This window comes from Phalacrocorax aristotelis, chromosome 15, assembly GCF_949628215.1.
Source record: "Phalacrocorax aristotelis chromosome 15, bGulAri2.1, whole genome shotgun sequence".
Lineage (NCBI taxonomy): Eukaryota > Metazoa > Chordata > Aves > Suliformes > Phalacrocoracidae > Phalacrocorax > Phalacrocorax aristotelis.
Genome location: NC_134290.1, coordinates 4,275,414 through 4,289,326, shown reverse-complemented (window position 1 = coordinate 4,289,326; position 13,913 = coordinate 4,275,414). Strand labels below are relative to the sequence as shown.

Sequence of the window (13,913 nt, the reverse complement as noted above, 5' to 3'; positions counted from 1 at the left end):
GAATGGGGTAAAGGCAAGACGGAAAAGTTGCTGGGTGCTGGGTGATTTTTTTCTGGCTGTCCTGCCCTGTGTTGCTTTCTGTGTCAGCAGGGTCAAACCCCCACCCCATTTCAAAGTATGGGTCAGGGCTTCCAGGAGCTGGTGAGTAGCTCCAAGGATAATCCAGGATCAGGATTTCCTCCCTCCCCAGGCTGCTGTGATCCCACTGGGAAGGGGGAACCCTCCCGGGATGCTTTTGGCTGTTGCGTGAACGTGTGGGTAAGGATTAGGAGAAGTACCCAAGGAAGAGCCGTGGCCATTTCCAAACTTGCATGGGCTGCGGCCAAAGGAGATGCTGCCCCAGAACTAGGATTCTTACTGCCTGAATGTGTGAATTCTCTGGTGTCTAATACCAGGTGAGCACAGTGCTCATCTCCCTGTGGTATGGCATGTTTCTGATTGCAGCTGCGTTGTTTCAGAACAACCTGCAGCCCCCCAGGGATGATGGCAGCACCTGTTTGCCCCGTGCCAGCCAGGCAGCACTGCCCCATCAGTCCTGGCTCATCCCTTTGCCAGGGTAGCAGGGAGGTGGCAGGGGATGAGCTGTATCCTCCCGGAGAGCCAGGCATCTCCAGGATGCCGGATTGAGCCACTTCGGCCACTGTACTCCCTGAGAGAGCCCCAGGGACCATTTAGCAGTGCTTGAAATAAATGATGTGCAGAGCCAGAGATGGCATGTGAGCCTAGCAGGGCCTTGAAATTGCTGTGAGAGGGAAAATATAACCTTGGCGAGGTATTCCCCAGCCCAAAGGTGCTCCAGGTGTCTCTGGAATAATGAGCCCCTTAGCAGGCGTTGGGGAAGAGTTGCTCCAGTTGTGACTACACACCATGGAAAAGCATCTGCTGCAACCCACTGCTGTGCCAGGAATATTTGGAGGTGCAGAGCAACCTCTCCGCTTCGCAGCACGAAGGCATCCGGCACAGGCATGTGCCGATCCTGCTGTGCTGAGCGGGACAGGCATCCCAGCAGGTGCGGGCTCCCTCTCGATGGCTCACCAGGTGCTGGTGTTGGCAGTGCATGGCCCAGCCTGTGCAAGGTTAATTAACTTTCACCTCGTGCTCCCACAGGTGGATTTTCCGCTGCCTCTCCCTGGTCTCCAGGCAGGGCTCGGTGCAGCCTCCAGCCCGGCTGACGTCAGGGCAGGCGCAGGGTGCCGTGCCGGGGGGGTGCAGCCACCCTCCTACTCCTTGGAGACTGGCTGCTTTGCTCCCTGTGCCCAGTGCCTGCTCAGGGCGGGGGGGGACAGCTGCTCGCTGCCGTGCCGGCTTTCGGGGCGAGCCGCCCGCCAAGGGGAAATCCTGCTTGGGGTGACGGGAAGAGGCTGGAAATCCCCATAAGGGTGCGGAGGGGAGGCAGGGTTTGCACGGGGGTGGGAAGGCTCCAGCCCTGGGTGACCCCAGACCTTTGCCTCGCTGGGGTCACCCAGGGTCCCAGGGGAACAACGTGGAGTGGGGACGTCTCTCCTCTCCCTGCACCCATCCCAGAGGGCCAGCAGAGACCTGTTTGGGTCTTGTTTTTTAGCAGAAGCTCTCTACCTCGGGTAGAGGATGGGGGACCCAGGAGCCACCAGCCCCTTGCCTTGGCTAAGGGGAAGGGGCTGCTCGTGGCTTTACCTGCTTTTGTTGGAGCATCACACCCTCCCTTACCCCCCCGCAGTGCTGGAGGTGGGAGTGGTGCTTGAAAGGGTGTGAAAATGGAGCCTCAGCTCCAGGGGAAGATGCATGGGCCACCCCACAGCATCCCTGTGCTGCTGAGACTCCGACCCCTCTGCTTGCACACCCACAGCACCCCAGGGTCTCCCCTGCCATTTCCCAGGGGGATAAACTGAGGCACAGAAAAGCTGAGGGGGAAAGGGGGAGCGCAAGGCAGGATCTGGCCTTTGCAGCACAGCACAATTTAGCATGTTTGCAAAATCTCCATCCTGTACAGGGAGGACTGAGCAGTGGCTCAGGGTGAGCAAGAGCATCTCCGCAGCCGCGGGATGGGGCTTTCCCCATGACATGGGGCCGTCTCAATCGCTTCCCTTTCCAGCCCTGTTGGTGAAGCTCTCAGCAAAACAAGAAGTGGTTTTGGACTTTGCAGAGGTTTGCTGGGCTTGTTTTCTCCCAGCTTGAGCAGACCCATGGGCCAGAGCATCAGCCCATACCCAGGGCATGGGGAGTCCCATTTGGGTCCTCATTTGCACTAGCAGTGGCCCTTCTGGTCTCTCAAGGACTGGGTGGGGTCAATTTCCCCCACCTGGAGCCTAGAAATTAAAGTGCTTCCCTCCACTTCCTCCATTCTTGCCCAGCTCCCAGCTCGTCTCTGCGTGGTGGTGGTGGAGGCTGCCTAGTCCCCAGCTCTGTCCCCATTCCAGGACCCTGGTTTTAGCACTGGAGAGGCTGTTGTGGCTCTGGCATCCCCTCTGGTTCCCCCTGGGCCCTCAGCCTGGGGAGGCTGGAAGAATGGATGAAGAGCAGGCTGGCGGGGCTGGAGGTGATTCTTTTTTTTGCTCGTGTTTTGCTGTGGTTGTGCGTGGGGAAGGTTTTTTTTGGGGGCAGGACCTGCCTCTGTGGACATTCAAGGTGCGTGCTGCTATTTCCCCTGCAAGGGCCTGGGGCCCATTTGGGATGTGCGATTGGGGCTGACCCTGAAACCTTTCAATTATCTGTGTTAGGAGAGTGGCTTTTCTTAAAAAGCAGACCTGGCAGCCTATCAGGGCACTGCTGAGCCCAGCCAGTCCCGTGGGGCTCCCTGTGGCCTCCCCGGCCATTTGCTTTTGTAGCCTTGGCTCTCTTTTGGGTATTAATTTTCACTAATTAATCTCCATGGACTTTAGCCAGAAGCTGACTTGTTGGGGTGTCTGGCTCCTGGCAAAGTTGTCACCCGCTCAGGTGATGCTGGTGGCGATGCTGGTGGGACGTGGCAGTGGGGACTCCGTGTTTGCAAGGCGTTGGGGACCACCAGCCTCTCCCATGCCTGTGCTGCCTGGTCCCCCCCCAAGCAGCATGGAGAGGGCTGGTTTTGCCTGTTTTGCATCTCTCTGGGTGCACTCAGCTCACCCCAACCACGATGGGTGGGCGCAGGGGGGGCTGCTTTTCCCCCCATCTTCTCACATACATCTCATCACACCAAGTCCCGTAACCATCACTTCTGGGTACCACCGAGGGAAGGGACGAGGAGAGATGGGGAAGCTCTCCCAACCCCCACGATGCTGCTTCTCCCCTCGCCTCTTTATTCCAAACCATCGCATATTTTGCTCATCTATTTTTGGGGTGCGCAGGAGCTGGCGGCGGGCAGGGGCACAGCACCATCTAGCGCTGCCGGCGGTGGGGAATCACCCAGCTGGAAAAGCAGGAGCAGGAAATCCCAGCAGGTTTCCAGCGAGCTGGGCTCTGCTCTATATTTCCGAGAAAGGAGGCCAGTCGCTCAGCGTCTTTATTTTGGGAGCTGTCAGGCTGCGGTTGCTAACGTGGCATCTTTGGCCTCATGGTGGGAGGGCTTGTGGGGTGATGGTTGGCAGAAGGATGGGGCCACGGCCGAGCAAAGAGGGGTTGATGGCTCCGGTCGTGGTGATGAGGAGCAGCGGGAGGAAGGAGGGCTGGGGTAGACGTGGGTTGTTGGTCGGGGGAATAAGGAGCAAATGCCCATGTCCCAGCCTTGGCACCATGCAATGCTGTGGCTGCTCCCCATGGCGGGTGCTCGGGGGTCCCTTTGCACCGAGCCTGGGTGGAAGAGAGGGGAGCTTGACCTTTGGGTGCTGGGCAGTGCTGGGAGGGGGTAGTATTTGTGTTAGTGTGTGGGAGGAGCAATGCCTCTGTGTCCCTCTCTCCTCATCCACCCACCGTGGGGTCCCTGGGGTGGTGAAGGCTGTCTATCCCCTGAGCAAGACCCCACTGCTGAAGCTGGGTTGGGAATAAAGGAGCTGAGAAAGGGCTTTTTCTAGGAGGGAACACCCAGCTTGATGCCAAAGGAGCCCTTGGCTGCAGAACCTTGGCAGGGGTGTTTTGAGGGCAGAAGGGGCTGCATGTGCCTTGAGGATGGGGCAGAGGGAGGGCAGAGCCAAAGCTGCCTGTGGTCACCCCCTCCTCTGTCCCACTCCTGCCATGGGGTAGGCTGGGGGGTCATGGCAGAGGGTCCCACAGGGCTTTTGCCTTCTCTTCTAGAGCAAGCTGGTCAAGTACTTCAGCCGGCAGCTGTCCTGCAAGAGGAAGGTGGCCCTGCAGGAGCGCAATGCCAAGCTGGAGGGTTTCCCCCAGCTCCTGCATTGGTTCCGCATCGTTGACATCCGCAAGGAGGTGATGGAGGTAAGGGCAGGGCATCAGCCACACTGGAGCGGGAAGGGCCTTGCTGCGTGTTTGGGTGCCGAGCCTCTCCAGCAGTGATTTTTCCAGGGGTTTGTGGGATCCTCGAGGAAAAACAAGGCAAAGGACATTTTTTTTCTGAGATGGAGGCTGGCTTGAAGCCATGTCTTTGGGCCCTGGGTCAGGCTGGAGGGGACAGTGCTGGTGGTGGGAGACCAGAGCAGAGATATCAAGTTGTTCCATTGCATGAAAAGATGCTTCAAACCTATGGTGGGATGTGCTGGCCAGGGTGACCCCACAGGTCTCCTCCACCTACCAGTGAGGACACCGCATTGCTGTTCCCAGTGAAGGACATGAGCACCAGGAGGACCTTGTGGGTGATGCCCCTCCACATCAGGGTTTCCCCATGTCCCTGCCACAGTGTGGTGGTCCCTCCCTCTGCCACGTTCTAGGCTCCTGCAGGCAATGGGTGCAGTGAGAGGGTGGCACCCGGAGGTGCTCCCGTAACAGACCCCCAGGAAAGAGGAAAGCCTGTACCGAAGCTGCCTGTCCGTGTGTCCTCAGGGTAGGGGCAGGTTTTCATGCTGCCCCTAGACGTCCCAGTGTCGAATTGGATCTGGATATGCCTCAGACTGTGCAAAAAATTGAGATAAAGCTGACGCTCAAGCTGTGCCCTCCGGGTTTTCACATGGATTGAGATGGAAAATGAGTGTTTTTGGGTCTGTGACCCACATGGGGCAGTAGGAGGGAACAGCTTCTCATCTGTGTGCCCTGAGGTGCTGGTCCAGGATGGTTTATTTTCCCTCCTCACTCCTGCCCCATTCCTCTCTGCCAGGAAATCGCCCCCGGGCAGCTGAGCCTGGAGGAGCTGCTGGACATGACCGATGACCAGGTCTGTGCGACTGTGGAGAAGTTTGGGGCCAACAGCGAGGAGTGTGCCCGCCTGAACGCCTCCCTCTCCTGCCTCCGGAATGTCCACAAGTCTGGTGAGTTGGGCACACTTGTACTTGCTGGCTGGGTCCCCTCAAGCCCTTTGGGGTGGCACCATCCCGTTGCAGTGACACCGGGCGCATGGCTCTAATGTGTTGGAGGTGTTTGCAGAGTCTTCTCTGTGGGTTGCAGAGTTGCTCCATTCCTGGGGGATGGATGGGTACCCACTGACTGCAGTGCTTTGCTCTGGTGCATCCCTGAGGCTTGGGAACTCACGGGGGCTCCCTTCTCTGGGAAGTGATGAGTTGTTAGTTCTCTGCAGGGATGCTTTGCCCGAGGAGGGTGCAGAGTTTCCTATAGGTTCCCCCCTGACCCCTCTTGCTTGCAGAAGCACAGCCAGCAGGATCAGAAAAAGCCCTGAAAGTCAGCAAGCTCCTGTCACTCAGCATTGCCTCCTGGCTGGCTGCAGAGAGTAGCCCCTGGCCCCAAAACCCCTTCCCTGGGCACGCACAAGCCCTGCCTCCCCTCCCCCCGGGGGTGGGTATCTGGGTGCCTCCCCACAGCAGCCGCTCCAGGGGATGCTGGCGGGTGCCCCGGGGGATGTTGGCCGCCCCAGGTGCAGGTGCTGGGGTTCGGGTGCTGGGCTGGCAGGTCCCCGGGCGGTGGCAGCAGAGCTCCGCGCTGCAGAGGCGGCTGCACGAAGCAGGAGCTGCTCCAGCTTTACCTGCGCTCGCAGCTTGTGAGCAGAGCGGGGCTGGAGCAGGGGGCTGGGGGCTGCAGCAATGGCTGGGTTTGCTTGGGGAAGGGGTGAGCGATTCAGTGGGTGACTGTGCAGGATCCAGCTCTCCCGGCACCTTGTCCCGGGCCAGCTGAGCCTTGCTGGATGATGCTGTCCATGGGCTGAGGGTTCCCTTCCTGGGGCTGCTGTTGGCAGGGTCCAGCCCGAGAGTTGTGGGGATTCTTCTCTACATAAGTGCCCCCCATGCACCTTCCCATGTGTGACGGGGACCATATCCTGCTGGCATGGCTCTTCCCCGTGTAACTGGTGCTTTGGTGCCAGCTTGGGGGAGCGCTGCCAGCACAGGGTGCTGCCCTGCACGGTGCGTACAGGCAGCAGCAAGGTGGGGGGGGACGCTGAAACCCTGTTTCACAGTTTAAGCCCCCCACTGCCCCCTTCCCAAGGGCTCCCTTCCTGGCCCTAGCCTGGGGTGATGGTAGTGGGCTGGTTTAGCTGTGGTCCCTGCTGGGAGTCCTGGCCTGGCAGGACCGTTCTGTAGGAGGACCCTAGTCCTGCCAGACCCCCAGGGTTCAGGGACCCCAGACCCATCTGCCTGGCTCCTGGCCCTTTGCAGGGGCTCTTCCAATGTAGCTGCATCCCAAGGGCTGGGGGAGATGGGGGATGAGCCCCGCTGGGGTGCAGCTGCTGGGTTTTTGGCTGGGCTTTGCAGGTCCAGAGCAGCCCCTGGGGACAGGGCTGATAGTGAGGAGGATGATGTGACATGGTTTCAATGAGGGGCAGCTTTCAGGGACCGGCAGCGTCCCTGTGTTACCATTGCTCGGCACAACATGTCCCAGGCAAGGTTTCCCAGCCCCTGCCCTGGAGGGTTCTGGGCCTCATCCTCCCGTTGTGGTTACTCTGGGCTTCCCCTGTGGCATGGCGAGGATGTGCCAGTGGCAGAGGGGCCCCCCCACTGCATGCTGCCACCAGGCTGGTGCAGCAGCTGCTTCCACCCCTGTGCTGGGGCAGCGAGGTGAGGATGGCTGAACCCAGCCTGACATTTCACGCACAGCATGAGTCCCCCCACGCTTTTTAACTCCCTAAATCTGGCTCCCGCTTGTGTTCCTGCCCTCCTTCCCTTTGGCATTTTCACTAAGTCTCTCCACTATTTGAGGAAGGGCATCAATGACTCCCTCGGAGCCCGAGGAAGGCTCTCAGCCTGCTCTTTGTTTAAACACCTTTGACTTTTAAAGCCTGTTGCAAACAAATACTGCTGGCTCAGCCTAGCCCCTGCATCCCCTCTCCTGCCCCTCTGCTCATTCAGCCAAGGGAATTCCCCTGCTCCCCAGTGGGACCCATGCTTTGGAAAATCCATGTGAGCCTTTGGCTCAGCAGCTGCATTGAAGATCCTAAAACATCATCTGCCCCTCTGGGGGTGTTTCTGGCTAGCAGAGATGGGGTGGGTACTGAGGGGGTGCAGTATGCTCGCTGCTCGATTTGCTTTTTAATGGGGCAGGTGATGGGGCTGCCAGCCCTCGTGGTGGGATGTGGCTTGGTGGTCCATTGGGTCCCTGCAGGAGGGAGTTCAGTGCTATCCAGGCACTGTGTGCGTTTGCCTTCCTCAGCGCTCCATTTAACTCCGTCCATCATCACGCCGCTCCCAGGCGGGCTGGGCTTTGCGGTGAGGGCTGCTGTTCCATCCCTCTGCCGTTGCAGAGATGCTGCAGTGGCCATTTCTGCTCTGCTGGGACTGGAGACTCGGGCTTCACAGTGCAACAGTCCCTGGCGTTGCTGGTCGGCATGGGTCCCTGCCGTGATGGCACCGTGCATGCACGCTGCTGGAGAAACTCCTGGGCACATTGTCTGATGGGTGGCACAAGCCTTGGGGACAGGCAGCTTGGGGCGCTGCAGAGCCCCTGCCAGCCTGGAGGGGTGCAGGAGCTCCCTGGGCAGTGGAGGAGACCAAATCTCCCTGAATTTCCAGAGGATTTGGGTGTAAAAATCTCCACCTGGGTTGGCAGATGGTCCCCTTTCATCCCGCTCTGCACAGCTGCAAGTCCCCTGCCTCTGCACTGGTGTTTCCCTGCCTGTAAGAGCCTTTGCCAGGTCCAATGGCCCCATCTCATCAGTCCCCCTGCTTTTTACCCCCTGGGAAAAGGAAAGCAGAGACCCTGCCCTTTTTCTGCAGGTGGGGAGATGAGAGCGGTTGTTAACCCTGGCTGGGTAAGGGCGAGATGCTCCCCAGCTGCCCCAGGCTGCAGCTGGGTGGTGGGAGCAGGCTGTCCCACACAGCTGCTGAGGGCTGGGTCTGAGATGCGCCATGGTCCACGCAGCACGCTTTGTTGGGCTGCGGAGTCGGGGAATTGGCAGAACAATGTTTCTGGTACGTTGGCAATGCCCCCCCGTGCTGTTCGGGGCAGCTGGGACTGAGCAGCCATGGGGCTGTAGCTTTCCCACCGGGGGTGCGCTAAGGCAACGCCGTGCTGCTTCCATTCACCCATCCCTCAGCTGTATTTCGGCAGATGCCGAGCTGCTGGCTGGCTCCATGTCTCCGTGATGGCCACCAGCTTTGCCCCGCCTGCAAGTTTGGGAAAGGAAGGTCTACGTCAGCTTCGAGAGCTGGCCTGGCTTGTGTAGTGCCTGGCAAGCATTGGTGCCCCCAGGGGCTCCATCTGATGCACCACTGACCCTCTGTTGAGGGTTCTGGAAATTAGCTGCTAGATGTGTTTTCCTGATCCTTGCAGCCCCCAGGAGCTGTGTTATGCCTGGCTGGACCCCACCAGCCGGGTGTGTGGAAGGTTTGCACGGCCCAGAGGAGCAAGCTGGGTGCGGGTTGCGGGGTGGGCAGCGCTTGAGAAACATCTCAGGATGGCAGTGATGATCTCTTGGGATGCAGTGTTGGGATCTCAGGTCCATCAGGTTATCGCAGCCCCTCCAGAAGGAACCCCAGATGTACCACGCTGCAACAGACATGGCTTTTTATTGGTGTTTTATCTCCTTGTAAACCAAGAGATGGTCCTAGTTTGAAAATATAATTAATGAACAAGTTGCTGCCTCTTTAAAACATCATGTAATTTCTTTGCAAGTGGAGTAGCGGTCGATTTCTAGAAGCCAAGATTAGTATTAATAAAGTAGGAATGAGGTACAGTATTAACCTTTTCCATCAATCTCTATTTATTGAGTCATTAATTAGAGACATCTAATTTCCCAGGCCAATTCTGTCTGGCCATGGGGGATGGGGAGGAGGCAGGGAGGAAGCAGGATGCTTTTTTTATCACTTAAATGTTGATGAATTTTGCCAGGATCGGGTCTGATGTTGGGGAAGGAGTCCCTTTGCATACCGAGTGCCCTGGGGCAGCTCCAGCAGCAGGGAAAGCCCCACAGCAGCTTATAAGCCAAAAGCACGTTATATTTATCAAATATAGTGGCAACCCTATATTAAACCCCTGCTTTATTGTGATAACAAGTCTGTATCAGGTTTTTCTCAGCTGCAAAACCTTACACTTGGCAGTGGTATTTCATTAGCAGCCAAGGCATCAGTTTTAAGCTTGAAGCAGGATTAATTTATTATTAAGTAAGAGCTGAGCGGGGCCACTGTGGATTGAGGAGTTGATGGTGTGTGACTAGTGAGTTATGAGTGGAGGTTATTAGCTGTCCTACAGGGAAAAACGATCCGGCGCTGAATATCAGTTGTCCCAGCTGCAGGTGGCTTGGGGACGGTGTGGGGTCAGGCAGGGCGAGGGGAGCCTGCGAAGGCTGCGTGTACCAGGGATGGGGCACAGGCTGGTCCCTGCCTCAAAGAGCTGCAAAGTCCTGCTGGAAGCTGTTAGGTGGTGGGAGAAAAGCTTTGGCTTCAGCAGAGATGAGCTTTTTACAAGAAAATTAGATGCAGGGTAGAGAAGGGCAATATAATGATAAAGTGGTGAGCGTCCTCATTTGGGGCAAATTTGAAAGCTGTGCTGGCCATGGTATAAAGCTTTTCAGAGTGGTTCCCTCCTGGTGACCAGTGCCCCCATGCCCCCAGGGTCATCCCTCCAGCCATGAGGCCAAAGGGCCGGATGATGCCAGGGTTTACTTTGCCCCACAGTGAGGGTGCGATTGCTGGGATGCTGGTGTTGAGAGAGGTGGCTGCAGCCGTGGGGGTTTCCCTCGCTGTAAAGGACACTGAGATCTCGCTCTGGTTTTGTGCGCATCTCCATCTGTTTGGAGATGCCTTTGGGGAGGGAAAAAGAGTGATCGCAGCATCCCCCAAGGAGCAGTCGGGGTGCAGGGCTGCTTCGGGCACGGTTCCTCCTTTGGATGGGACCCGCTGTCCCCAGATCCCTAAGGGGCAGCAAATTATTCCCAGAATTTTGTTTTGGGAAATCAAAGCAAAACTTGCTATTCATCTTTTGGAGCGGGGGGAAAAGCAGCTTTTCTGGTGACATTTTTCCCATCCCTCCACATCTCTTGCTCTACGAGCTGCATCCTGACAGCGGGCGCTCCTCTCCGCCTCCTCCCAGGAGTTTGTTTTCTTGTTTATTTTAATGGAGTGGTTCAGAAAAAGCTTCTTCCCTAATGAAGTACGGAGGAGTGAAGGGGGCTGAGCCAAGCGGGGAGGCAGTGGCAGCACTGAGGGGACTAATAAAGCCAAACTTGGCCATGGGGAGCATCTCTCCCTTTGTGCTGGTGCCCAGGCCTCAGTGGCAGCTGGGAGGGGAGAGGTGGCCTGTGGAGTCAGAGGGGTGGTGGGCGGCCGTAGCTGATGCTCATTTCAATATGCAGTTAATATTTGTTATCTAAACAAAACGAATAGGCTTTTATGAGCGAACAGGCAGCCTTGCAGCACCATCGAGGCAGGCAGAGCTTGGGGAAAACTGGGCAAAGGGGAGTTTGCTTTTGCGCGAGCTTTTCCCTTGCTTTTTCGGCTGGGAATCAGCTCTGGCAGAGCCGCAATGCCCAGGGGAGCCCTAGGGGGGGAGCGAAATCCGAAAGCGTTTAACACGCTTTGCAGAAAGAAGAGCTTGGGGATTTTATTTTGTTATTTTTGCTTTCAAGTGTGTTCTCGGTTTAAGCGTATCTCATCAAGCGGAGTGCCCACTACCTGCAGCGTGCCTGTAAGCAACCGTGTGTTGACAATACATTCCCCCAGCTTATCCAGGGTATTTTTAGCCCTGACGCACCCACCAGCCCCATAACGGGTTATTTTTGCTCTTGAGTGCATCAGTCGCGTTACGACAGAGCTAAGCGTCGAAGGGGGGGATGTGGTGGCTGCGATACCACGGCCAATCTGTGGGTCGCGGGAAGCAGCCTTGGCTCTCCTTCGTTAGCTGCTGCTAATTACTGCCGGGTGTGGGAGTGCGGGGCTGCTGCTGGGCCCGCAGCATCCGGGCGGTTTTGAGTTAGGTAAATCCATGCGTGCAGAGCAACCAATGGGCAGCACCTTGATTTGCAAATCCCTGGGTGCAGGTTAATTAACTGGAGAGGTCCATGGCTTGAGGGAGGATTTAATTCATGGTGTTGCATCCTCCCTCACCTGTGCCCCTGTGTGGCCAGGGCTGTACCTTCCCCAGCCCTGGGCTGTGCGTGAAACCGGGTGCCACCAGCCAGGGCGGCCTCAGGTACCAGTGGCCACCAGTGGCCTTGGGGATGGGGCGGGAGCCTGGCTACGTGGCACTGGGTTGAGCACCCCGCTTTGCTGGCAGGTGGGTGCAGGTGCCTGCAGGCAAGGTGGCCTTGCTGGAGGTGACTAGTCCCCCTGCAGAGCTGCGTTTCAGGGGGGTGGCGGTGGGGGGTGTGACATGCTCCAACCTGCCACCTGCAGTGCCTCCACCTGGGCTGGGCTGTTTCAGTGAGGAGGGGGCCCTTGTGTGCCCACGGTGGCTTCGGAGATACACCAGCATCCTGGCAGCGCCGTCCTGGCAGAGGCGAGGCTTTCCTACAGCAGGAATTTTTCCTTAATTAAAATATGAGGAAACATGTTAACTTTTTTTTATGAGCTTCTTGCTGGGTCAAAGGGCTTTTTGTGGCAGCTGGAGAAGTGACTGTAAAAGCAGCTGGATAGGACTTGCTTATTTTTTTATTTTTCATTTTTATATTCTTCTTTAGGAAAATAATTCAAGAAAGCTTCTTGTCCCCCTTTTTCCCCCAGAGCTTTTTTCCAATCCTAAAGCTTTAATTTCCTAAGCCCTTTCCTCCCTTACTTTTCCTCTGGAGCTTGAAATAAAATGTTCCCCTTGAAAAGGCTGGGGAGAGAAGAGGCCAGGCAATTAATAATCAAAAAGGGATGGGGACAGAGCCTTTTTAAAATAAAGAGATCATGGTTTTATGTTGGTTTTCTTAGTGGAGGCGATCAAAAGGAGTCAGCAAAGGGACCTTGAATTGGGTCCATTGCTTTGGCCTGTGAAGTGGCTGCCGACAGCCCTTTGCTTATCTCTGCACCGGTGGAGATGAATAATTAGAAGCAGAGAGGAGCCCCAGTTAATTACAGTCCCCCTCCTTTATGCAAATGGCACAACTGGAGGGGTTTCGCAGGGGTGAGACAGGGGTATTAGCCTTTACTTTGCAAGGGGTGTCTCACCCCTGTGCCACGTTTTGGGGTGGTGGTGGGAAGAGGGGTGACGGTGGCAGGGACGCACATGGGGGGCTCAGCAGGTGGGGAAACACGTGGGCAAAGCACGCCTCTGTTCCTTGCAAAGTGTTTGCTTTGTTTTGCATGTGGGTAACATGGAGAAGCTTCTTGCTGATGTTTCTGGAGGGGATGCAGTGCCGGGGTGGGGATGGTGTGGCTTCTGCCCCACTGCATGGCCGTATCTGTGTGCTCTGTCGCAGGCGGCAGCCTCTCCAAGCAGGACTGGACCATCCAGTGGCCCACGACGGAGTCGGGGAAGGAGAACAGCCCCGGGTGCCAGCCAGAGCCGGGGCAATGGGGCAGGACGCACCTCTTGCAGAGCCCTAAGGTCCAACCTAAGTGCGGGCAGCATCACTGCCACCCGGGCTCACCCCATGGACCCATGTACACCCACGTGGATCGGCTGACTGTGGAGGGTCACCCGGGGCTGTGCCCACCCATGGAGTCCGGCCACCGCTCCCTGCCACCCTCCCCGCGCCAGCGACACATCGCTCACACCCCTCCGCGTACCCCCAACATCGTGACCACGATGACGCCGCCGGGCACGCCGCCGGTACGACGGAGGAATAAACTGAAGCCCCCCGGGACGCCCCCACCCTCGTCGCGAAAACTGATCCATCTCATCCCCGGCTTCACTGCGCTGCACCGGAGCAAGTCCCACGAGTTCCAGCTGGGGCATCGTGTGGATGAGGCGCACACCCCCAAGTAAGTGGTGCCAGCGCGTGGTGGGGTGATGAAACCCATACCAGCATCTCTGGAAAAGTGCTTTGGTCCCTAACATTTGGGGCTCGGTATCTTTTTTTTGAGCTTTGAGGTAGAAAGGCCCTTTGCAGCTCTAACAGGCAGCAGGGTTGCTGCTGGGACGGTGTCTACTTTGCTCCCCTGGGACCTCAATTTGGGAGCGTGGGCTGGGTGGGGAGCACCGAGGGGCTCCAGAGTCGCTGCTTGGCAAAGCCCCTGAGTGCCGGCGCATGGCCCTGGTGGCATGGGTGGGTTGGATGGTGGGAATTTGCAGCTGCGGCGCAGGGATGCAAAACCTGGCTGTAAGAGCTGCGCATGGGTGTGAGCGCATGCGAGGGCGAGATGGGAAGAAGCATCTTTCAGCTGAGATGTGGATATATGGATATATAAAGCCTTATGGATATAAATCCATACATTCTGGAGGCCTCCCCAGCATCTTTTCTGTCCCTGCTGGTGTTTGCAGAAAACCCTTCAGCCCGTGGCCATGCCACAGCTCCTTCCCACTGCTCTTGCTCTGCGGCTCCGGTGCCGGCAGAGGCTGCTGCTGTGCAGGGAAAGGGCTCCCCAGCACCAACACGCTTCCTCTCCATC

The 13,913-nt window shown here is 57.4% G+C and overlaps 1 protein-coding gene across 1 annotated transcript in view; it reads left to right on the top strand.

The window, feature by feature from the left end:
* Positions 1-13,913, top strand: part of KSR2 (kinase suppressor of ras 2) — an 83,441-nt gene that overhangs the window by 4,396 nt on the left and 65,132 nt on the right. The window contains exons 2-4 of the mRNA XM_075110729.1: positions 4,186-4,326; positions 5,159-5,309; positions 12,782-13,286. Coding sequence (XP_074966830.1) covers positions 4,186-4,326; positions 5,159-5,309; positions 12,782-13,286 — 797 coding nt within the window. The remainder of the gene's footprint in view (positions 1-4,185; positions 4,327-5,158; positions 5,310-12,781; positions 13,287-13,913) is intronic.